Consider the following 24,950-nt stretch of genomic DNA (forward strand, 5'->3'; position numbering starts at 1 on the left):
CCTTTATTCCATGGGAAGACCAAGCAATTTAATGTGAAGTTGTTTCACTTAAGAGAAGTTCAAGAAAGTGGCAAGGCATATTTAGTCTACTGTGCACGGAAAACCAAGTTGCTAACATATTTACCAAATCTTTTTCGCTCAACAGATTTGTATTCGAATTCCTAAAGAGGAGGAGTGTTGAGAGTTGCCTGGTTAGTTGCATGATTTTAGAAAAATTTAAGATTTATTTATTTTAATTAGTCAATGACTATTAGTGGGTCAGTTATTTCCTATTTTGTAGGCAAGTAAGTTATTTCCTATTTTGTTGATAAATTATTAATAATGATTGCTAATTTCCTTATGTATTTAAATTAAATTGCATTCAATAATAAAATATACTTATTCTTCTGTTTTTATTCTCTAAAAACCTACAAAGGCTTAGAATGGTGGTAGATTAAATAATGAAGTCTATCATATTTTGTTAAACTTTATTAACCTTAGTCCTTATTTTTTGAAGTATTTTAATTCTTTTTTTTTGAGAATGCATTTTGAAATACATTATCCAGTCTACGAACTCTAAATGTGAACTTGAGTAAAAATTTAGTGTTAAACAATGTCTTGATCGTATCAATCATTGTGAGAAGATTGCTATTAAAGTTCAAAGTGTTAAACATGAAGAAATAATACTATTAATTTTTAATAGAGTTTATTGCACTATGTGATAATATGTGTAGCTTTGTAGCGTAAACCAAAACAAGGAAGATTATGTAACTTTGAGGTATGTATATATTTGAAAAAGAAAAATGATTATGATATTCTTATATAATTTATGTTATACTCTGTTACACTCTTCGTCCTTAAAAAAATATCTCTGTCCATTTAAGCCATGTATCAAGAATTGCATCCTTATTCCTTCATTGTTAAAACTAGCAGTCCCAATGTCCCTAGCAGTATATACTGCAAAAAAGAAAATGATGATTGATGAATTAATATTAAGCTGCTAATATTGACACACTATTAAACTGTAGTTCCAAAGAACAAACCTTGAGAACAGGAAAATCAGACATTATTATTGTAGCCCAACCAACATAAGGCAAGAACCTGCAGAAAAGACACAAGTAATGAAGTTGTGTAAACATAAGTGACGAAATCATGTTTGGTTTATAATTTGAAAAATGATTTTGCAAATTTCTTCAAAGAAATGAAGAATAAAGCCTCTTGATTTGGAAACAAATATTTTTAAATTCTTTCAATTTAATCCAAAAATGTACTTAGTCGGGTCAAAGCAAATTCTCTTTGACGAGTCCAAAAAGGTGAAGCTTAGTCCTAAGGAAAAGGATTTACCCTACGGCTCTTCCTATAATATGGTGTTTTTGTAACCACTTCTGGCCATAATTATACATAACCCTGTCATCGTCATCATTGTTGTCTCCTGAAATGCATATCAAAGAAATGTGAATGTTTTGAAACGAAAAAGCTAATTCACAATAAATTTTTAGTACTAAATTGAACCGTGAACAAAAAATATAATATATCATATGCTGACAATTGGAAAATGACATGGACACATTATGTAGGCATCCATATCTATTATATTGTACCTTTTGTTAGGATATAAGTTTCTTCAGAATTTTTACGTTCATGAACCTAAGAAAAATCAACAAATTGAGTGATATGTATGTATCATAGTCATCAAATAGTATTCAAATTCTAAAAATAGAAGAAGCCAATAAATCCATTTTGTAAAATGAAAAAAATTCAGCAGTACAAACCAGCTAGCCTTTGATTCTAGAACTAGCATGGTTACCATGTTACGCAGTTCAAAGGACCTATTATCTATAACCTCCACTATTCCTTTTTTCATATGCATTCCTCTGTGTTTCTGTTTATCTGTATTCTGCACAATGCACTAAGATTATGACATACTTTCCATACTACAGCAACTAACTGTTTCAGAGCAGGCATACAACAGGAGAGGAAAGATCATCACACATTAGTGTGCATAATCTTTTCTTTCTTATTTAAAGATACACCGTTTATGATAGGCTTACGTTGGGTGAACTAAATAGAAATTAAAAGGTTGAGCAGAAGAAAACTAAAGTTATACAAACCTCAATTACACGGTGAACAATTGGAATGTCTTTTCCCTGCACAATGTGTAGCCATTTGTCGTCAAAATGTATTTTTGCAGCCACATTAAATATAAATAAATCTTTCAAGACCAGCATTAGATTGCAACAACATAACTGATGGCCAAAACTTGTCTTTCCTCTGTGATTCTGTTTTTTTTTTTCACACAGATTTATTGATAATATTTTGACAGTACACATAATTTTTTTACGAGTTTTTTATTTATTTGATAATGTATTTATGTACTCTAAACCTAATAAAGAAATAACACGTATACTGTATTAAAATATTGTAAAAAACCCTTTGTTAACAAATCATTGCCCTATATAACAAATACATATTTAAGTGTCAAAACAAAAAAGTTCTTCAGAAAACAAGGTGATAAGGATCCTATCCAATATTGCTATGCATGAAAGTCACTAAACTTGTTATGAGGCTAAGGGATTTGTTTGGTGTTGAAAAAATTGAAAGGAAGAGTGAAGATGAAATGAATTTAAGTATGAAAAAAAATAGGAATAATTTTAAAATTGTTGGGAGTTATTGTGATATTTCTAACTCGTTTATACTTATCTGTATATCTTTCTTCCCATGTCTTCTTTATTTCTCTTCAACCAAATACTTCTAATTTCTATTTTATTTCTCAAATATTTATGCTCTACCAACTTATTTCCATTCAACCTGTCTCTTATGTTTCTCTCTATCAGAGTATAAGAAACCTACATAATATTAAGGAAAAGACAGACATGCAGGATATCATATTTTCAAAAGAAACATAAATGTCTTATTTCGAGAATAGGTTGACAATTATAATATTAATAGTTTGATATTCTTCCATTAATGGGAACGGCATGAGATTTTGTTGAATAATTAAGTATTGAGAAGAAAAGAGACTTAAGGTATATCTCTATCTCTCAAAAGGTTAAATACGCTCTACGCAAGAAAATAGAACAGTTTTTGTTTGAACTTCAGTGTAAATCTTGTAAATTGTATTTTCTAACTAGAAAAATAATGTGATTTAATCTCTTGTAAAACATTTTCAGTATCTAGAGAATGACTAAAATCTTAACATAAGATAAAGAATTAAACACTTTTTTTTATAAAAACTAAATAATAAATAATATTATTTTAACAAGACTAAAAGTATATTTGATTTCAAATAAAGTGGATTTTCACTAGCAACTTCAACCTGACATTGGCTACTTTTGCAGTTATAATGGGAGCACTTTTCGGTTTTACCATTTTTCTATATCTTTTTTTATTAAAGAAAGTTAAAACATATGAATAATTAAAAAAAAAAAAGTAATATTTTCATGGGACAAAAAACATGTTCTTGTCAAGACAAGTATATATTAGTAACAAAAGACTGATGGTCAATGCCAAGAAACAGAAACTGATAGAATAATATTAGAAAGCATTTCAAAATCCACATCCAGTACAAAACAAAATAATAATGATAAGAATAATATAATGGTACATACATCTATATTGTAAACCACAATGTCTCCGGCACGAATGGGATCCTTGCTCATGTGCAAAAACAGAATGTCACCCTGTAAGAAAACCATTAACCAGAATCACATAGGCTTGGGACAAAAGAAAATGCAAATGACCATTTACATTATTATTGGCATACGTTGAAATAAACCAAAAATAACATCTTTCATCACGAACTCAAACTATACTTACATTCCTGTTTTCCCCTCGATATACTCGTTGTTCAATAGGTTTTTTATTACCATCTGTTACGCATCTAAATAAAATAATTTGTTTTTCATCATATACCAAAATTCTTGTAGTTACCTTTTCGTTAGGCTTTGTCTTTTAAATTGTAATGATTTTAATACTGAGAGTAAATGCAATACTTTCAAAATTCAAAGGGATAATATGCAAAGTAAAAAAATAAATAAAATGTGAGTGTAAGGTTGTTGAAAGAAAAATAAGATTTATGCAGAATCTTAAAATAGAGCGAGACACGCTTACTCGTTGGAAACCAGGTTCCATGCTTCCGGAAATAACAACGACGACGGGCGATTCGCTGCCGGTAACACAGCTTAGCCCTTTCCATATGACGAGCGCCGATGATACAATCAAACCTGAAAGCGATTGCAAGAGCGATAGGAATTAACGAGAATTAAGTGATTAATCTGCGTAGTAGTTGTTGAATGGGTGATTATGAAAGAAATGGGGAAAAAGGAGCATGGTACCGAGAGCGATGATCTGGTTGAATACTTCTCTGAGTTGAATCGAATTGAAAGAGTGAACGGTGTCTGTGACCCAACCCATTCTGTTATACGCTTCGCTCTTGCATGTGGAAACTTAAATTCACCATTTTTAAGCATTGACTTTGCTTTCATAGCTCTGAACGCACCGCAATTCCAATTCAAACACATATACGTGGTTTCCCCAATGTCTATGCGACATGTGTTGCTTCTGTACTGTTTGAAAAAAGGTCTCAATGCCATTAACGCTTCTTTTTAATTTTTGTATATTACGAAAGAAACAAAACAATAAGAAAGTGTGTAAATGAGAAATAAAATTCATAACATATATCTACACTTCTATACTTAATATACATTTGAAAAAATAAAAATAATAAATTTATAAATTATATGATGTGATAAGAAAATGTAAATGAAAAAATAATTAAATATATAATAAATGTAAAAAAAAAATCTATATATTTTATTATTAAAAAATGATTAAATATGATTTTAGAGACAAAGTTAAAATTTGTATATCAAATTTGAATATATTTTGGTTTCTACTTTAAAAATTAAATAAATATAATTTTTTTAATTAAAAGTGTTTAAATTGATATTTATATTATAAAATGAAATAATATAAACAATTCAAACCTCAGTTTGTGAGTATGATCCTATTGTAAGAAAGTAATAAACATTAAATAAATATAGAATAAACATTTATATTATGCATGCCTTTGTCCAAGCAAAAGCTTATAACGCAAAGATGCATAAACAAATGAGCGTTTGTTCAACGAAGAAGCACTTACATTTGTTGAGATTTTATACTTATAAAATTTTGTTTTATCCTTTGTACAAAAAGTTCTTGATCAAAATCAAATAAGGTTTATTGAATTTTGCCCTGACAAACCAAAACTTAATATATTATTTGTTAAAACACAGATTTTATGCCACTTGTTTGGCAATTATATGGAAAATGATATTTTAACACTATTTTGACACTGTACACGTATTAAGATGTGGTTGGACGATTTCAAATTAGAAAAGCTGAGATAAGGACATATTTTGAAAAAAAAAACCAAAGTTCTTTTTTTAATTTGAAATCGTCCAATCACATTTTAACACGTGTGTAATGTCAAAATGGTGTCAAAAAATTGGTGTTAAAATATCATATTTTTCCAATTGGAAATATAGACGTAGACATGTGTGTAATTGTTTATGACTTAGCATAGGTTGTCAAGTCTTGTTCAAAGACTTTTAATACTGGTGTTTAACCCTTATCTATTCACCATCTTTCCCAAAGTTGTAATATCACTTACTATCTGAGTGAATCTTTTATTAACATCACATATTATGTCTTCTTGTAACATCCTCAATTTTGCACTCTTGTATGAAAGTACTTTTCTTAGTGTTCTTGACCTCTCTCATGCCTTTATAGATAACTTCAAGTACTATTCATATTTTCTTGACACTTTAATACTCTCTAAAATTAATTAAGCCTTTTGCTCTCACATAATATTAAGCTTCATCATCAATTATCTAAAAGTTAAGAAATCTTTAGGAATCTACATGTTTTCAACAATTTCAAAAGAATTGAGTTATTAGTTTACAATAACATCCTAAGCTTTTTGATTCAAGAAATATTTTCATGGAATTTTTTCGAAAGAAATACTTTTCTTCTATAAATAAATAAAGGTGACCTATTATAATAATGACACTCTCAATAAAGATTTGATTTACCACCAAAACATGATACATTTTTTTTGAAAGACTATTAGAACCAGGTGAATTGATGATTTAAACTTTCTTTGTTTATTAACAAACTTTGAAAGACTTCTTGAAATAATCAAATTAGAAAACGAGTTTTCTAGAAAAAAAAAACAAATATATTTAAAAAATAGTAAAAGATAAGGAAAATAAAAATTGTATAAATAATTTTAAATTAGTTTGAATCAATCTGATTCTTCATCCAACATCAATCTACTAACCTTAAAATGATTGTTTTCATCATGTAGTCACACAATATATAAACTAAAATCTTTTTAAAAATATCACATATGCAAAAACCTACTCCACAACTTACATTTCACATAATGTAATTAAAAATATATAAAACTTACCTCACATAACTATAGATAAAAATGCATAAAACTTTGGAAGAATGTTACCATAGTGATGAATGGTCAAAAATTAAGTTTAGAGATAAAAGAAACTATTTTCAACACAATTTGAATTTTCTAAAAGCACTCTAAATTGTCCTGAAGACTGAATAAGCTTTCTAGTGGCCTCCATCATCCAAGTTACATTCTTCATTGTCTCCTTCTTATTAAAGTCATGTGGGTGGATATTTGTTAAAGGCACTCTAACACTGAAGTCAGTAATATGACCGATCGATTAGCCCAACAAGTGATGTTTATAATGTGCATAATAATCCTAAAGTCATACCTAAGATCTTTATTTATAATAGTTGTGATGGACCTTTACCTTTTGCTGGCCTAGTGACGGTCCAATCACATCTTAATCTGCAATATGGACTTAATTAATGAGCCATTATCACTAATATCTGACCATACTATTAAGTCATATGGACACGACCTAGGCTTGGGTGGATGACCTTAGTGGACAGCCTGAAACGACGACTTAGATGAATGACCAAGGTGGAACACCTAAATGGACGACGTGGGAGGATGACATAGGAGGACACCTTAGAAAGATGACCTGGAAGGACGGTTTAGGAGAATGGTCTAAAAGAACGGTCTAGAAGGATGACATGGGTGCTTGATCCTAAGACAGACCGAATGATACACACGGGTACATACACGGGTACATAGACTGTAGTAGATAGTTCATAATTTCTTTTTAATAATATTGTTATATATTGTTTTTAAAAACAAAATCGACATAGGTTAAAAAATATTTTCAACTTAATTATTAACGGTGTAAATTAAAACATATGATAATGAATTATATTAAAAATAAAAGATAAATTGTGCAAGAAATTTTTAAAATAAATTTTAATATAATAATTTAAAATTAACTAAAAATAATCAGTTTGTAATTAAATATGAAAACTTATATTAAGTGATAAAATTTAATATGTTGTTAACATCATGAACACATTTTCTTAATTGGCTTTCGAAAGTCAATTAAATAAATTCTTCAACCATCGATTAAGTTTTTTTTTTTTAATTTCTTTTATTTTAATTTGTTTTTATTTAATAATAATTATTATTATTATTATATTATTAAATAAAAACAAAAAAGGTAAAATAAAATAAAAAATTGAAAAAAAGGAATATTAATAAATTTCAAAAGTCGGTCAAAATTTTTTTTTAACTGGGATTAAGTAAATTTCTTAAACGAAAGTGAGATAAGATTTTTTTAATTTTTTTATATTTTAATTTATATTTTTTTTTGTTTTTATTTAATAATAATAATAATTAATATTATTATTATTAAATAAAAATAAAAAATAAACTAAAATAATAAAAAAATTAGAAAAATAAAGAACCTTAATCAGATTTCGAAAAACTGATTAAGAATTAATTTTTAAAACCGGTTGAATAAATTCCTAAAGCAGTTAAAGAAATTTTTTAACTGACTTTAAAAGTTAATTATCGGCTTTTAAAATTTTGTTAAAAATTTACTTAATTGATAATCTAGTTAAGAACTAGTCAGATTTTAAAAATAAGATTTTTATAGTTTTCAAAATTCATAAAACTCTTAATCAATTTTCAAAGTAAATTATTCTTAATGGAAAATGGAGGTGTAAAAAGAAATTTGTAGAAAATGGTGGTGTGAAAGGAAAACTCTAATCATTTGAGTTAGAATTTTGAAGGTGTAAAAAGAAAATTGAGAGGTGCATGGAGAGAGAGAAGCACCCATCTATAATCTTCAAATGTACAATTCATCTTTGAGGTAGAAAGAGACATATGATAACGGCACAATATGATTAAAAAGGTCAAACAATACAACAAATTTTATTTCTAATTAAGAAAATTAATTATTATTTATTTGCATGAATCAAATATTAAAATAGGATTTCTTATGATTGGATCTAACGTATACTTTTTAAAAGAAATAACTCTTTGATAATGTACATTTTATTATTTAATCATGTATTAAAGTGTTTATCATTATAATTAATTTTTCTTTTTCAACTAAGCTATTTTCTACCAATGGAAAGTTTTCCTAAATCTAATTTATTTCTAATATTTTCCTATAAAACTTATACCCTTTGTTTGAAAGGCGCGTGTAAGAAGTGCAGTTTTGAAACGAAGAGGGAAAAAGGATCACATAATTCTCACACGTGAGTGACACCACACACCGACTCTGTCGAGCTCTACTCCCGAAGTCAATACAAGTCAATTATGTTTTTTTTTTTCTCTTTTAACAACTAATTACTAATTTATTTATGATGTTAAATGAAAAAATAAATTTTATATTTATATTTTATTACATACAAATATTTATAAAACAATAATTCAAATTGCAAGAATGTTTAAATTTATCTTTTGAATTAAGAAAACAGTAAAAACGATGTTCAAATAATTATCAGTTGTGTAAACGATCATTAATTGAAAATACTTCAAGTATCTTATTTTATACATTAAAATATTAATTATTTTTAATACCTTACCAACTATAATTGAATTAATTTAATTTCATTAAATTTCAATAGAAAAAGAAAATGGTCTTGTGTCTCATTCAATGAGTAATTTTTTTCCTTATTCCGATGCATTATTTTGATTCTTTCTTATTATTTAGTGATATTTATGAATACTATGACATATTGATAACATATTTTCTAAATTATATTTATGACCTAATTAACCTGCAACTTTCTTGTACATGAATGACAATAATAAAAAATAGAAAAAAGTATAATTAATTTTAATAATTGAATAAAAGAGAATGTCAATCTTCAAAAGAATTTGGTCATTAACATAATAATCATTGAAAAAAGATAGCACTATCGAGTTTATTTTTAAATAATAAAAGATAAGATGTTTCTAGAGACTGTAATAGTAATATAGGCAATTTTATTTGAGTATAATATATTAATCTCATTTAATTGATGCATGTGATTAAAAGTAATAATAAAAAGCCATTTAGTGTAATTCTTTTTTTTTCTGAAATAATTTAGTTTTATCTTAAAATAAAATAAAATAAATTTATTTTTGCAATAAAAAGAGATAATGCTTTTAATAATGGGCCACTCCCATCATAATCATCACGGTGAGGGGTTGGCCACTAAGAATTAAGTAGCATGTTTCTCTAATCTTTTCTTCGCCACTCACCCTCTCGGCGCGTTTCACGCCAACACAGATCCTCCGCCATCACAACTTACACCACACGCCATGGAACCCAGCAAGCACCACAACAACACCAAGAACACAAACTGCTTCCTCCCACTCATCCTCTTATCCACCTTTCTCCTTCTCCTTTCCCTTCTCGCTTCCTCCACCTCCTCCTCCCAACGCCGCCACCACCGCGCCCGAGTCCCGCCGGAAAAGCCACATTTCGTGGAGTCGAAGCTCAAGGTGAGTCCAACATCGACGAGCGCGGTGCCGCGAATCGCATACCTGATCTCGGGGTCGGCGGGCGACGGGGAGAGTTTGAAGAGGACGCTGAAGGCTCTGTACCATCCGTGGAACCACTACGCGGTGCACTTGGACCTCGAGGCCTCGGCAAGGGAGAGGTTGGAGCTCGCGAATTTCGTGACCAACGAGCCTCTCTTTGTGAAATTCGGAAATGTGAGAACGGTGGTTAAGGCCAACTTGGTTACCTACAGAGGGCCCACTATGGTCGCTAATACCCTTCACGCCGCCGCCGTTTTGTTGAACCAAGCTCGGGATTGGGATTGGTTCATTAATTTGAGCGCTTCCGATTATCCTTTGGTAACCCAAGATGGTAGGAATCTTCTCCCTCTCTCACCAACACACATACACTACTTTCTAACTTACCTATTATGCTTGTTTTCTCGTTAGACCGACTTTTTTTTTTTTCTAAACATTTCTATTACGAAAAAAAAATAAGAAAAATAGAAGCAGCTTATCTAGAAGTGAAAATTATTGTGTAAAAGTTGACCGAGATTTAAAAAAAAATAATTAGATAACTAGTTTTAATTTCATTAAGGTTTGTTTTCTTATTCTCATGGAGAAATTTGTTATAAAAAAATTACCTTCTTCAGTAATGATGTTTCTGTTAATCTGCTTCTTTTGGGGTCTTTAGACATTCTTATCTTTTATCTGTCTTTTTCCTTGCTAAATTTGCTCCCTCTTAAATATAGATTTTTTGTTTCTAAAGGGAATTAAGAATTAGTCTAACTAGGATCAAATCTGTGTTTTAGAAGTATTTTCATATCTTGTTTGTTTGCTTGACCAATAGTTAATTTTGTCGGCGGCAAACTTATCTTTCTCTTGAGATATATATATATATATATATATATATATATATATATATATATATATAGATGAGTTATAAGCTATTAATATTGTAAAGTGGTCATTCAATTATAAATTATTAAATGTACTGTAATTATATTAACTTTTACAATAATTATCTTTTCTGTTGTTTTCTTTGTCGAATAATAACTTAAGATTACGTGGTTGTGTATAACTTTAAACTTCTTATATTGTGTATTTATCTGTTCCTTAAATAAAAAACTTGCATTTAATTGTTTTATTGTTTAAAGTATTAGAAATAATTATTGAGATTTCTTTAAAATAGTTATTATAAAAATTAATAAAGTATATTAGGGATTGAATGTTACATAATACTTAGTAGTAATATTCTTCAAGAAATTTACATTGTAGTAGAATTTAATGATTTACTGATTAATTTTGCTAGTTGTTTGAAGTTAAAAAATAGTAGACACAGATAACCATGGACTATGTTGCCCAGTTTTCATTGTCATTGACCAACTTTTGCAATTTGCTATATTTCTTTTATACAACAGATTTGCTGCATACGCTGTCGTCTATTCCCAGGCACCTGAACTTCATTGAACACACCAGTGATATTGGTTGGAAGGAGTAAGTTAGTAATTATTTTCGTCATTCTGTTCGTTAAGTGACAAAATATGTAAAGATCAATGTATCCGTTCCTTACCAGGGCTACTTTACTCGTTTAAATAGGTACCATAGAGCCAAGCCAGTCATACTTGATCCAGGTCTTTATAGTTTGCAGAAATCTGATGTATTTTGGGCCTCGGAGAAAAGAAATGTGCCCACGGCTTATAAACTCTTTACAGGTGACAAACTCTTACCTATTTTTTTACACGAATCACTGTTTTACTTTCCGCGCACCCGGTCAAATTCGAGTTTGTGAGTGCTAAAAACTACTTCTAATCCCTGCATAGATTAAAGACAATTACAAATACTAAGAGCAGTTAAGGAAATTCTTGAACCTAGCCCGACACTAATAATGTATAGTGTGAAAGATAAGATATTGATATTCAATAGTACGTACTGTGTGTAAGTGTGAATTTCAATACCTTTCTACATATGCTCCCGTTCTTTTGCTTATTTTGTCCACAATTTTCTGACATTCATCTTGAAGTTACATATGTTTCCAATGCTGGTTGGCAAGCATCATTTCTGAGCTTCCAATCCTTATATCCTTTAGTTCATAATTAGTCATAATTACAAATGCTTAACTGGGGCCACTTCACAGTTTCTCTTGTTTTCCTATATATGAAGACATGTACAGCTAATTTGTTACATGGGATCACAGTTTACTGGAATCTAAGATAACTGTCCATAACAATAAAGAGACTTAAAATTAAACAAAGTAACTAGAAATTGGTTGTCTGAATTTCATGTCATGGGAGTTGTTAAAATTTGATTCTTGACTTTGCTCAGGTTCTGCCTGGATGATGCTCTCTCGCCCATTTACTGAATACTGTATATGGGGTTGGGATAACTTACCCAGAATAGTCTTGATGTACTATGCCAACTTTCTGTCTTCCCCAGAAGGGTATTTTCACACAGTCATCTGCAATGCAGAGGAGTTTCGAAACACTACTGTTAATCATGACCTCCACTTCATATCATGGGACAACCCTCCAAAACAACATCCCCATTTTCTTACAGATAATGATTACCAGAGAATGGTGGATAGCAATGCTCCTTTTGCTAGGAAATTTGGCAGGAACGAACCAGTCTTGGATAAGATTGATAAGGAACTCTTGGGAAGAAATGCAGATGGTTACGTGCCCGGTAAATGGTTCACTCAAACAAATTCAAGCACCATTGACCAATATTCTGGGATAGGAAATATCACCGAACTTAGGCCTGGGCCTGGAGCTGAAAGGCTTGGACGCCTTATCAGTGGTTTATTATCAGCAGAAAATTTTCAGGCAAATCAGTGTTCTTGACACCTGACTTTGGAATGCCTATGACGTTCATTGCAGCTTTTCCATCACCGAACAGCTGAGAGGCGAACAATTCATTTATCATTTGACGCCTGGAGGATGCTGTGAGGAATAAACAGCAGGGAAAACAGAAATGGCTACCTTCGACTTGATGGTTCTACAGAGAAATTTTAAAAGGACCACGAGTGTGCTGTCACTATGTATCAGCAGTTCACACGATTTGTTAAACTGTAAGGAATGACAAGTCATCGATGCAACTGTTGTAACCATCAATTATGTAATACGTAGGCATGATGCTTGCTAGGCAGAAACTGAAATAAGTCAGTGTAAAATATTCTCCAAATTCTTTATGCGATGATATGTTAACTTCAGTATATCCCGTGTCCTTTCCTTTCTTTCTTTTGCTCTTCTTTTTTCCTCGTGGAGCTACTGCTCTCATAAATTCAACAATAAAGGAACCACAATTTATATTAATTTTCGTTTCATGCCCATAGGTTCTTGCAAATAACTATAATTAACCTAAAGCATGTAAGAAAACAACACAGCAGTAAAGAATAGCTCACACCCATCAGAAGTGCTCTAAAATCCCCATCTTGAGAATGGAATCCAGTAATCTGCACATTTCCTGCGCTTGTGGATGAGAATGATCACCTGCAAGAAACTCTTCAACTTCATTATCCACCTCTATTATGCTGCATCCGGGCTTCTTTCTCATCCCTATTTCTTCAATCCTACTCCTAACTTGTTTCGCGTCTGCATCCCACCCAGCTTCTCTATATATATTGTAAGTAAGAACATGAGTGCCACAGTCAGAGATCCCCATATCAAGCAATTTTTTCCACACCCTATTCCCAACACGAATATTTTTATGAATTCTACATGCATTTAGAAGAGCACCCCACACGTTAGCATCACTGGCTGCAAGTCCACCCATATTCTCCTCAATAAATTTCTCAGCCTCCTCTACCATGCCAGCTCTTGACAGAAGGTCAACAACACAAGCACAGTGTTCCGTTTTTGGGACAACTCCATAAGAGCTACTCATTTCTTCAAACAACCAAAGGCCTTGCTGAACCATCTTTGCATGAGTGCAAGCAGTGAGAACAGCCACAAATGTAGTCTCATTCGGCTTAGTCCCTGAAGCAGCCATTTGATAAAACAACTCGAGCGATTTCTCTGCATCACCATTCAATGCAACACCACAAATCATAGCATTCCACGCACCCGCATCCTTATCAGCAATGCTCTGAAAAACAGATAAAGCAGATTCTACGCATCCACATTTCGAATACATGTCCACCAAAGCCGTTGCCAAAATTGGATTGGAGTCAAGTTGGAATCTCTTGGCATAGGAATGCACCCACAGTCCCTGTGCGAATGCACCAAGATGAGCACACGCAGTGAGGACCGAGACAAGGACGGACTCATTCGGCTTTGTACCCTCTTTTTGCATCTCTGCAAACAAAGCCAGCACTTCCTTGAAGTCACTAACTCGAGAATACGCTGCCATCATGGCACTCCACGACACAGCGTTTCTGTCAGGCATTTGCTCAAACACTTCTCTAGCCTCTTCCACATTCCCCATTTTACCATAACCGTCAACCATCGCTGTCCCCAACACCACATCTTTCTTTGTCGTTTTATCAAACAATACCCGTGCATGTTCCACCTCACGAGAAACAGAGTAGAACTCGATAAACGCACTCACGACGTAAGGGTCGTCGCCGAACCCGAACATAACGACGTGGCCGTGCACCAAACGGCCAACGACGTTCGAAGAAGGAAGAAGCGCAATGCAAGCCTTGGCCAAAGGTGGGAATGTGTAGTTGTTAACGGCAAGGCCGTTTTGGAGCATGGACAAGTAGCAGGACACAGCGAGGAGGGGTAAACGCGCTTGGAGGTACCCTCTAATCATGGTGTTGTACATGAAGGTGTTGCGGTGGGTGAGGTGGCGGAAGATGGAGCAAGCGTAGGAGAAAAACGAGGCGTCGCTGGAGGTGGCTGCGGCGGAGAGAAGCGGCGCGAGGGCATACGGCGTGTGGTTGTAGCGGCATCGGAGAATGTGAGCGTGTAGCTGCTTGAGTTTGATTAGAGTGTTGCATTTTTGTGTTAGGGTTGTGAGAAACGCCTTCTTAACGGTCATATGAACATCAATTGGAGGGGCATTTCTTCTTCAACGTACTCTGCATAATTAAACACTAACTCAATGTATTTGCTTTTGCTGTTTCTTATTTTCTAACAGTTTTTATTTCTTCCATAATTTGTTAAAGGAATACATCATTCATTATTTAAATTAAATTTATTACAATGTTTATGAATAATTTTTTTTATTGCAAATAACATAATTTTAATATTTCTTTTAAACTAGTATAGCAATAATTACAACTTATATAAATAGTTAAGAATTTACAACGTACAAGTGGTGTCTAAAATATATAAAAAAGTTTCATAAGAATTTAATAATTTAAAAGAATTCCTAATGGTGTGATTTTACATGAAGAAAAGCCCCAAGCTTAACATTGCTCTCCAAATTCCAAAGAAAAAATAGGACTTGTTCCTTCACACACAAATTTGAATTAGCAAGATTAGTCATTACACACAATCAGTTAGTCAATTATACAGTGAAATTGGATTCAACCATTAATTGTGAGATCCATATTAAGTTGCAATTAGGCTAATAAAGAACATTTTTTAGTTTTAGACTCATTCAGAAAGTAAAAATGTTTTATCTATCTGGAAGTTCTACAAACATCTTGAATATATCAATTCTTTTTACATGATTGATGCACATTTGGCTACAAATTACATAAATAGATAATTATAAATTACATTTGTCTATCTCATATGTCAATTAAGTTGAATTTTGTCATTGTCTGAGATTAATATTTTTTTTGTTTTTTTAATTAATTGTTATCCATTTTTATAATTTTACAGGATCTAAAGAAAAGCAGAAAACAACAAATATAATTCATTTTTTAGTATTTTATATAACATGAATTATCATCTATAAACAAAAACACAAACGTTATGACAATAGTATTAACTTGTGATTTTGGGTTGGATTTTTTTACCACCCCTTAGAACACCTAGTTCAATAAAAGACATTAGGAGTTCTTACTTTTGGTCTCTGTGAAATATAAAAATTATTTGGAAAGTGAACTGCAATAGATCTTTAAATAACCATAACATTTGTTTTGGTTGACCGATTTGCTATTATTCTATATGGATTTTGGATAGAGTTTGAATTTTGATCTAAATTTTTTTTCTCGGAGCTTTTATGTTATTTTTGTGCTTTGAACAAATTTTCAAGTTATTTATAGTTGTTTTGAATATGTTCTCAGTTTTATCTTAAAGCTTGAATGTATAATTTGTAATGTAGTATGCACAACAAATAATTTTAACAATATAATAAACAAGTTATTGAAAACTAAAATAAAAACTAAGGTGTTGCTACTAAAAAAAAGAGAACACGTATATGAAGAAAACACGAAAACAATTTGTTAAAACAAACGAAAATCTATAACAACTCTTTGATGCATTGATAAAAGTGTGAGCTCCAAAAGTCAAGAACCTCCAACGAGGTCAAGTGTGAACACATTAGTTATTGTAATTGTTTAATACTAACTTTGACATTGTAATTGTTTAATATTAACTTTGACAAAAAGAAATACTTTCTCTAAATAATCTTCAAATTGACCGAACAATAACAAGAGTAAAATGATAGACAACAATAACCCTTACAAAGAGTTAAAGAAACAGATTTTAAAAAATTGTTAACTATTTCCTTTTCTACAAACCGAAACAATAATCTTCTTTCAACTATTTCCATTTCTACAAATGTGATCATCTTTGTTTTCAATACCAAAAATGCAAACCAAATCATTTGCCACCCTTCACTTCACTGTAATAGGCAATACATGTGGTCCATGATAAGGCATTAAATTGCATAAAACCTTTTCATGGAAACCTTATCTGAATCACTTCAACCACACGTGAGAACCATTTCATCTTTGTGGGGGATTCTATCTAGCTGAACATTCCGCATAAACAATCACACTTTTAGGTTACAACATTGTTATTTTGTTCTCAAAAAGAATTATTGAAGAATTAACAAAAAAATATATATTTAAATTATTATTAATCTCAACTCTTAAATAATGATATGTTGTAAATATTTATATTTCAAATTTAAAAACATAATCAGTAATCTATTGGTTACTGTTGTATACTACTCTTACCAAACATTTTCTAATTTTTCAGACAATCTTTAACTTCAATCTTTACTATAAAAGGGATTGATATTATATCTCCACGACCAGAACTTTTTGTTTCAAAAGNTGAATCTATCAAACTTGATCAGCCATTGACAAGTAATCCTAATGTCGGTGGATTTGATTAGGAGATGCGAAAATAGTAATTCAAGATACATTACGTATTCAAGGTCTCTTGTTCTTTTTGACATCTATTATTTTAACACAAATCTTCTTAGTTCTTAAAAAGAAACAATTTGAGAACGTTCAATTGTTTAAAAGGAATTTTTAATTCTGCGTATTTATTAACATATTAAACTCGTAAAAAAAATTCAATTTTTTTATAATTTATGTAATTCTATTTGTAAGAACTTATATTTTACTTCCCTTGAAAGACCTGAAAATTCAGGTCTCCATTTAAGATGAAACAGTTCTTGCATAGTCTACTATTTACTTAAGACAAAAAGTTAAAACCAGCTTAAAATTCAAAACCTTTTTCCGACAACAATCTTATTCTTAAATATAAAATTCATCGTACTGGTGATTCATGAGTAGCATTTTCTCTAATCTCTTGCTCAACCTCAACTTCATTCCTCTGTCACTCTTCTGCTAAACTTATAACTTTCTTTCCAATGTTATCCCCTTTGAAGAGTCCAACAAAAGCAGAAGGGATGCTCTCCACGCCTGATGAAATGTCTTCAATTGTCTTTAACTTTCCTGTACGAAGGTAATCCGAAGTTTTTGACAAAAAATCTTCAAAAACATTCAGAAAATCAGCAGCCAAAAATCCTCTGATGCTGATTCTCTTGTACACAATGTCCAACATGTTTGGTGAAGCTTTTCTTCCACCACTACTATACTCTGATATTACCCCACAAACAGCCACTCTTCCAAATATCCTCATATTAGCCACAGCTGCTTCCAGCGTCTCACCCCCAACATTGTCAAAATATACGTCAATCCCATCAGGAAAATACCTATAACATCAAATATAAACCTACATCAAACACTTTCCACCTCAAAGTTTCTAACTTCCATTGAAATTTCAGAGAGAGACGAATTCCAATGTCTAAGTTTAGAAACTATACTATAATATTCAGTCCTTATCACTTTATCTTGAATGACTTACCTTTTAAGAGCATAGTTTAGATCTTTTTCTTCTTTGTAGTTGAATGCTTCGTCAAAACCTAGCTCTTTTTTAAGCAATTCCACCTATGACACAATCCATTATGGATTAGGCTTTTCAGCTTGAAATCCAAGTAAGCATAAAATCGTAAACTTTAGTTTCTTTACCTTTTTCTGGGTACCTGCACAACCAACAACATAGCAACCTAAAAGCTTTGCATATTGGCCTACTACATTTCCAACTGCTCCACCAGCTGCAGAGATAAAAACCTTTTCACCCTTTTGGGGTTTACACAATTCTAAAAACCCCGCATAAGCTGACAGTCCGTTGAATCCTACACAGAGAATGGAATACATAAAACTTAAATTTTCAAAGCTCAGCCATACCAATAGGATACTACTGTGATACAAAATAGTTAATCTTACAATATTTATTTATAATTATTATTAAGAAGTTGATTTTTTTAAGTCTAACTCAACCCCCTATTTGTAAGGTGTTTGCACTTCACTTATATATTATAAATTGGCTTTATCTCTAGTCGACGTAGGACTTCCAACACATCCCTTCATGCTGAGGTATAAACATCTCAAATGTGAGAGTAAAATTAATGGGTGATCCTATAGCAACCCAATAGCATGTGAATAATCGACTAGAAATAAGACTGAATTAAATATATAAGTAAAATGCAAACCTTATTTTACAAAGGGAGCTTTTTGAGATTGAGGTAATCTTAAAATTCTAATTTCTAATATATTATAAATTTGTTTTATTTTTAATTGTGTAAAATCTCTAAATGTAAATAAGAGACAAATGATATGGAGCAAATCATTATTACCCAGAACTCCAAGATAATATGATAGTGGAAATTCAGAGGACTCTAATTTTCTCAAGATACTCCCTTCTTTCACCAAACTGTACTGTGCCCATGTGAATACTCCAAGCACCAAATCATCTTTCTGAAACTTAGCATTCCCAGAAGCCACAACTTTTCCAATAACAGCACCATCAATGGCCTGGAATGTGTCAAAACAGAACCACACATAAATAAACATTAAAATTGTCTACTTCTACTGTGTGTGGTATTTGGTTTGGTGTTGAATTTTGAAGAATTACAACCTCAATTAACAATATTTTAGGTAAATCTTTATGACATATTTAACTTTAAAATGAATTTTATAAACCAATTTCATCCAAACACAGTATAAAAGTTACTGAGTTACCAAAATAATTAACGATTACCTCGCCTGGATTTATGGGTGCTGCAAAGCTTGAAGTACCCTGCGAGGAACTAGAGAGTTTCATGCGGTTAATCTGGTAAGGGTCGATAGAAATGTAGAGATTCTTGACTATGATATCATCAGAACCTGGCGCAACGGACAGAGCTATTGTCCCAGTTTTAAGCTCAAAGATGGCTTCTTTGGGTGCATCTTCAATGTGATGCTTTATCACTATGTATTTATTCTGCACTTCCATTTTTTCAGCCTTTTCTTTTTCTATTGTTGCTGCTATTTTTGTGTATGGGTACTCTTTAGACTAACTTTATAGAACAAGGAGGCATGGCAAGAACACAGGCAAGCGTGTCTTTATAAGAGACTTTGGATATTTTTTTCCTTTTTTGAAAATACAGGATAAATCCAAATCCAATCAGGATCTCATATTCGCGTTCATTTTTTTTACCACATTAAGTTGAATTAAATTTTTCTAATTTGATTGAAGTTAGATTAAATGTAGCTTGTATAATTTTTAATTAATATTTAAATTTATATTTATATTGGTTTGATTTGTATTGATAATGTCAACTATACCATAAATTCAATAGTGCTAGAATTAGTTTAACTACACTTAATTTATCTTAGACTTGAGTTAACCTGGATATAATCAAGTCTGGCCTAAGTTACATATGGTACAGTGTATCTAGACTTAAGCTAAGTACAATTGAGTCTAAAACAAGTTTGACTCAATCTAATTAATATTGAATAAGCTTTTCAATTTCAACAAGATTTAGGTTAATGTAATTCAGTTTAATTTACGCCTGATTCAATCTAATCAACTTAAGTTTAGTTTGACTTAGCTTAACTTGTGCTTAATCCAAACTAATACAATGTTGCATAATTCAACTTGTTAAGTAACCATTTTGACTTGGTTTGACTAAATCTGAACCCAATTGACTTAGGCTTAATTTAGGCTTTGCGTAACACAATCCAACCTTGGTCCCTGAACATGTCTCAACTTAAGCTCCACCCAATTCAGAGGAATGCAAGTTTGTTCAACTTAACTTGACATGATCTACTTAGATTGATTCAATCTTGGGCCTATATGCAAACTCAACCTGATATAAATCAAAATTAACTTAAACTTATTTGGGTTGACTAATAGTGAAATGGACTAAGCTCAATTGACGCAACATGGACTAGGGTTGACTTGAACCGACATTGATCTTGCCCAACTAAGTATGGCTTAAGTCTAACTCGTTTTGAAATATCCTCAAGCCTAATTGAATTGCTTAACTAGGTCTTAGCCTGAAGGAGTTCACCTCAACTTGATGTGAACCGAACTTACTTATTTTGATCTAAGCCAAGGCCAACATAACTCAATGTGGACATAGGTTGAATTAACTAGAACTTTACCTGACTCATCTTGGTGTGGATTGGGACCCACTTAACCTAAGACAAACTCATATTGACTTATCTAATCTAGCCTTACTTGAGTCAAACATATTTCAGCTTAACTTTATCCTCATTGACTTGGCCTAACTTATTCTTCACCTTATTCATCCTAGCATAGACCTAAGTTGACTCTACATAGTTCGATTTAATATGATATAGGGGCCATGCCAATTGTGTCTGGACCTAAATGAGTTAACTAGATTTGGGCTGACTAAACTTGATGTAGATCATAATCGACTTGACCCAATATGGACTTGGGTCAACCTAAGCTCTATCAACTTGGCTTGAATTGGGCTTAGCTCAACTCAGTTTGATGTGGGGTGACTTTGATTCGACTTGACAAGGGTTTAAGTCAAGTCGATCTAACTTAGACTTAACATGACTTAGTCTGAGCTAGGGTAGCTGATCCAACTTGACATGGTTTGGCTAACTTAAATTAACTTAGATTCGATCTATCCAAAATTTACCTAGGTTTGTCCTAATTCGTTTTGGCTTGGGTTCGACTTCCTTGAGGCTGAACCCAACCTAGGCCAACCTAACTTGAAGCAAGAAATTTCCATAATCTAATTTGATTTTGGTATAACTTATCTTGAATCTACTACTGAACTCACTTTTCCATTACTTAAACTAAAGTCTCCTCAAATTTATAATAATTAGATCCAACTCAACTGATATTATCTTACTTCAATGCAACCAAACCTATCATTTCATAATTTAAACTAATTTACCCAACCTATCATTTCATAACTTAAACCAATTTACCCAACCTATCATTTCATAACTTAAACTAATTTAAACTCACTTTTAATCTTAAATTTTCAAAATATAAAATTATCGAATATATATAATTCAAATCTAAGATTTAAAATCAAATTTAAATTTGAAATACTTCCATCAAAATATACTTAAAAAGTAATATAAATTTAAATAATTATAAACTAAATTTAAAAATTTGAAAGCTATACATAAAAGTATTTATATGTATAAGGATTTTATTCATTGATATTTATCTGGATGATGGCCATCAAATACAAATTCATTGATTTTAAAAATATTTGTTTATAACTGGAGAGAATATGAACTCGTTTTGCTGAACTACCCTTCTAATTAATTGAAGTAAAATCCAAAACTAACAATGAAGTATACGTTGGGCATTGGATAGGAAAGCTTAAACCAGTGTTGAGTTAGGTAGGAATCTGGCCTGCAATAAACAAACAAAGGAGACGACTTGCTTATAGACAAAATTGGAATCATATGCTAACATGAAATCTTTAAGCATTCCAGATTCTTTGTATTCCTGAAATGATATTAAAATTTTAAAATTTAGAAATGTTACAGGTAATAATTCAATGTCTCATACACATTCACATCTCATCCGTATACATAGATAAGTATTTAGGTCATTGAAGTTGTCATCTAGCTTGTCATTTGCACATAAAATACTAAACATGTGAAGATCTCAATGCCTATACATTTCATTAATTACATATTTATTGTCTCATTTATAAAAGGCAATGAGATATGGTTATGATTATTTTCAATGCTAAACTATTATTAATAAACTGTATTAATCCACACATAATTATTAATACAAGAAAGATATTTGACACTAATTATTTTAGAAATTGTGTTTTAATTCAACAAATCAAAATATATTTAGCGAAAAGGAAATAAGGTGGATTTTGGCTTCGGTTCATAGAAATCCTAATCTCTATTATTCTTTTTTTTTTCAGTATTTTGAGTCTCTTCTTTTATTCACTATTTTGTTTTTTCTCATTGTCATCAACATTTGTTTTTTCTATTATATTTCCACCTCCATAAAAAAAAAGTCGTTTTCTATTTTTCATCAATTTATTTTTTTTATCTAAATTTTGCAAAAATATTTTATATATTTAGACTTTGAATTTTGATCTAAAATTTTTTATGGGGTTATTTTCATGATATTTTGGTGTTTTGAACAAATTTTAAGGTCATTTGGAGTTGTTTTGAATATTTTCTGAGTTTTACCCTAAATTTCAATGTATATTGTGTATGAACAAACAAAAATCAATATCAATATCAATATCAACAATATCAATAAGTTCAATCAATATATAGTCCATAAAAAATGAAAACAAAAACAAAACTAACCTTCTTGAAGATCAGTTTGTCTGAATAAAGTGTTGCTGGTAGTAAGGGAGAAAGAAGAATGTTTATGCTCAAAAGAATACTTGTGCATGAAACCAATTTGTCAAAATTTAATAAAATTATATATAAAGTAGTTAATCAGCATGCATTTGTATAATGAAAGAAAGATTACACACGTTAGTCGTTGAAAGTTTCGTCCAAAAAGGGTTTAAGTGAAGAAAAAGGTTTTGCGCAAAGAATTTCCAACCACGTGCACAAATTTTTGACAATCTTATAGAAGTCCAAAATTATACGATCACTTTTTGATATTCTTTTAATTGGAATAAAATGTTAGAATGTTCACTTTCAATAACATATTTGTTCAACTAATTTGTAAACTTTGAAATATGAATAATGAACGGAATATGAAAAAAGTGCATCTCAAGTTACAAAACTACCTGATAATATATAATAAAAATAATGCATTTGTATAGAAATATTTGACAATCTTATAGAAATTTAAATTGTATGATCACCAGTTTTACATGTTACATCAGATTTTAATGAATTCATTCATAAAATAATATCTACGTTAAATACAATTGAAAAATAGTTTGTTTGAAGAAGCTGGAAAACAAAAGATAAATGTTGTATTTTGATAATTAGATGTAATTTCTAAAATTTAGATAGTATAATTCTTGATTTTTGTGTTTCAAGTACAAACATAATAGAATCTAATAATAGTATAGTAATAAGAGTCAAAATTAAAACAAATGAAATTATACAAAGTTTAACTCCTTATCACATACTACAACCGTATAATTTGAATTAATATAAAATTCATGTACTCAAAAAATGAAATTATTAATGAAAAAAATATTACAACTGTTACACATGTATAGGTAGAGACAAATTTCTTCTTCCAATATCACACGTGCGCAATGTATCTGTATAAGGAATGCATCGTAGAAAGGTGAAATCACTTTCATAATCCCAAAATTTATGAATTTTGTTATCAGTCAGACCATATAGGTAAACTTTCTCCTCTGTTGTAAACACCAAAAATTTTCCATTTAATACCATGAAACTTTTTACTACTATTTGATAAGGATCTTTCTCTAACACTTCCATTGCTCTCACTCTTATCTTTAAGATCCTTCTCCATAAACATGATTTATACTCTGTCAAAACCCATACAGTAAATACGCCCTTTCGCAGTCTCACCAAACAGATGGATTGATTTGAATATGTGGTTTCTCCCCATTTAAAAATTCCCATCTTACAGCTTTTGTCATGAGAACCTCTTCTTGCTTCTTTGGGTATCCTCAACATTCTTGATTTTCCATCCTCAAAATTGTATGACATAATGTATGGTCTAAAATAAGGGTTGTTTCTTGTTAAGTAAGGAGAACAATCTGATATGAAGTGAATAGCTCCTTTATGATACACAGACATGTCAAATCTTAAACTTCTGCTGCCACTGAAAAATCTTTCTTTTGCTTTCCACATTCCTTCCTTGTACACATAGCATTCAAAATATGAAGACCAATCAACTAAATCATCAACAAAATGATATATCATAAAATTACCATCAGAGTCACATAGAAAACCAATTTTGTGATTGTAAGAACAACTATTTTGAAGGTGGCCATCAGTTGGGATAGGTGACCAGGACTGTGTGGCTGGGTTGATGATAAAAAACTTTACTTCATTCTCGCTAAACATAGAACAAAGAGTCAAACCATTGGTTGAACATAAAATCTTGACTCCTTTGGAAAAAAATGCTAGAACATTTTTAGACATCCCTGATGATAATTCTTCTCCGGGTAGGGGATGAAATTCAACTGAGAGATTGCACCATTTAGTTGCTTCCACAGGAATTTCTGGCTGGATGAGAAAACAAGTGTCATCCCTCAAGAGTGCATGTTGAGCTTGTTTGAATGCAAAATCAGATTCTTTTGGAAACTTTGACAGTATCTTGCATGTAGACATCAATCTGTATATGTCTTTTGCAGGTAATTTAGAAAATATTTCAAAGAAATTATCAGAAGACAAACTCATTGTGAAATTTTGGATGACAAAAGGAAGTTACAAGTGTATGAAAGAAAGATAGAG

General features: G+C 31.0%; 4 protein-coding genes across 4 annotated transcripts; 1 reads left to right on the forward strand and 3 right to left on the reverse strand.

Moving 5' to 3' along the window:
- Positions 1–742: 742 nt before the first annotated feature.
- On the reverse strand, positions 743–4,525 carry LOC106757324 (signal peptidase complex catalytic subunit SEC11C). Its single transcript, XM_014639967.2, has 8 exons — positions 4,314–4,525; positions 4,090–4,202; positions 3,588–3,659; positions 2,091–2,126; positions 1,581–1,626; positions 1,324–1,411; positions 1,023–1,080; positions 743–936 (listed from the first exon to the last, which is right to left on the reverse strand). The coding sequence occupies exons 1-8, from the start codon at positions 4,390–4,392 to the stop codon at positions 886–888; spliced, it is 543 nt and encodes a 180-aa protein (XP_014495453.1). The 5' UTR covers positions 4,393–4,525; the 3' UTR covers positions 743–885.
- Positions 4,526–9,461: 4,936 nt separating this feature from the next.
- Positions 9,462–13,058, forward strand: LOC106757852 (beta-glucuronosyltransferase GlcAT14B). The gene is made up of 4 exons (XM_014640683.2): positions 9,462–10,223; positions 11,272–11,347; positions 11,450–11,565; positions 12,176–13,058. The coding sequence occupies exons 1-4, from the start codon at positions 9,671–9,673 to the stop codon at positions 12,688–12,690; spliced, it is 1,260 nt and encodes a 419-aa protein (XP_014496169.1). The 5' UTR covers positions 9,462–9,670; the 3' UTR covers positions 12,691–13,058.
- On the reverse strand, positions 13,000–14,660 carry LOC106757045 (pentatricopeptide repeat-containing protein At5g66520-like). Its single transcript, XM_014639626.2, has 2 exons — positions 13,251–14,660; positions 13,000–13,116 (listed from the first exon to the last, which is right to left on the reverse strand). The coding sequence occupies exon 1, from the start codon at positions 14,612–14,614 to the stop codon at positions 13,256–13,258; it is 1,359 nt and encodes a 452-aa protein (XP_014495112.2). The 5' UTR covers positions 14,615–14,660; the 3' UTR covers positions 13,000–13,116; positions 13,251–13,255.
- Positions 14,661–17,298: 2,638 nt separating this feature from the next.
- Positions 17,299–19,602, reverse strand: LOC106757315 (2-alkenal reductase (NADP(+)-dependent)). The gene is made up of 5 exons (XM_014639956.2): positions 19,303–19,602; positions 18,899–19,076; positions 18,231–18,397; positions 18,067–18,149; positions 17,299–17,914 (listed from the first exon to the last, which is right to left on the reverse strand). The coding sequence occupies exons 1-5, from the start codon at positions 19,534–19,536 to the stop codon at positions 17,536–17,538; spliced, it is 1,041 nt and encodes a 346-aa protein (XP_014495442.1). The 5' UTR covers positions 19,537–19,602; the 3' UTR covers positions 17,299–17,535.
- Positions 19,603–24,950: the final 5,348 nt, after the last annotated feature.

The sequence above is a fragment of the Vigna radiata genome, chromosome 3 (assembly GCF_000741045.1).
Source record: "Vigna radiata var. radiata cultivar VC1973A chromosome 3, Vradiata_ver6, whole genome shotgun sequence".
NCBI classification, from domain to species: domain Eukaryota; kingdom Viridiplantae; phylum Streptophyta; class Magnoliopsida; order Fabales; family Fabaceae; genus Vigna; species Vigna radiata.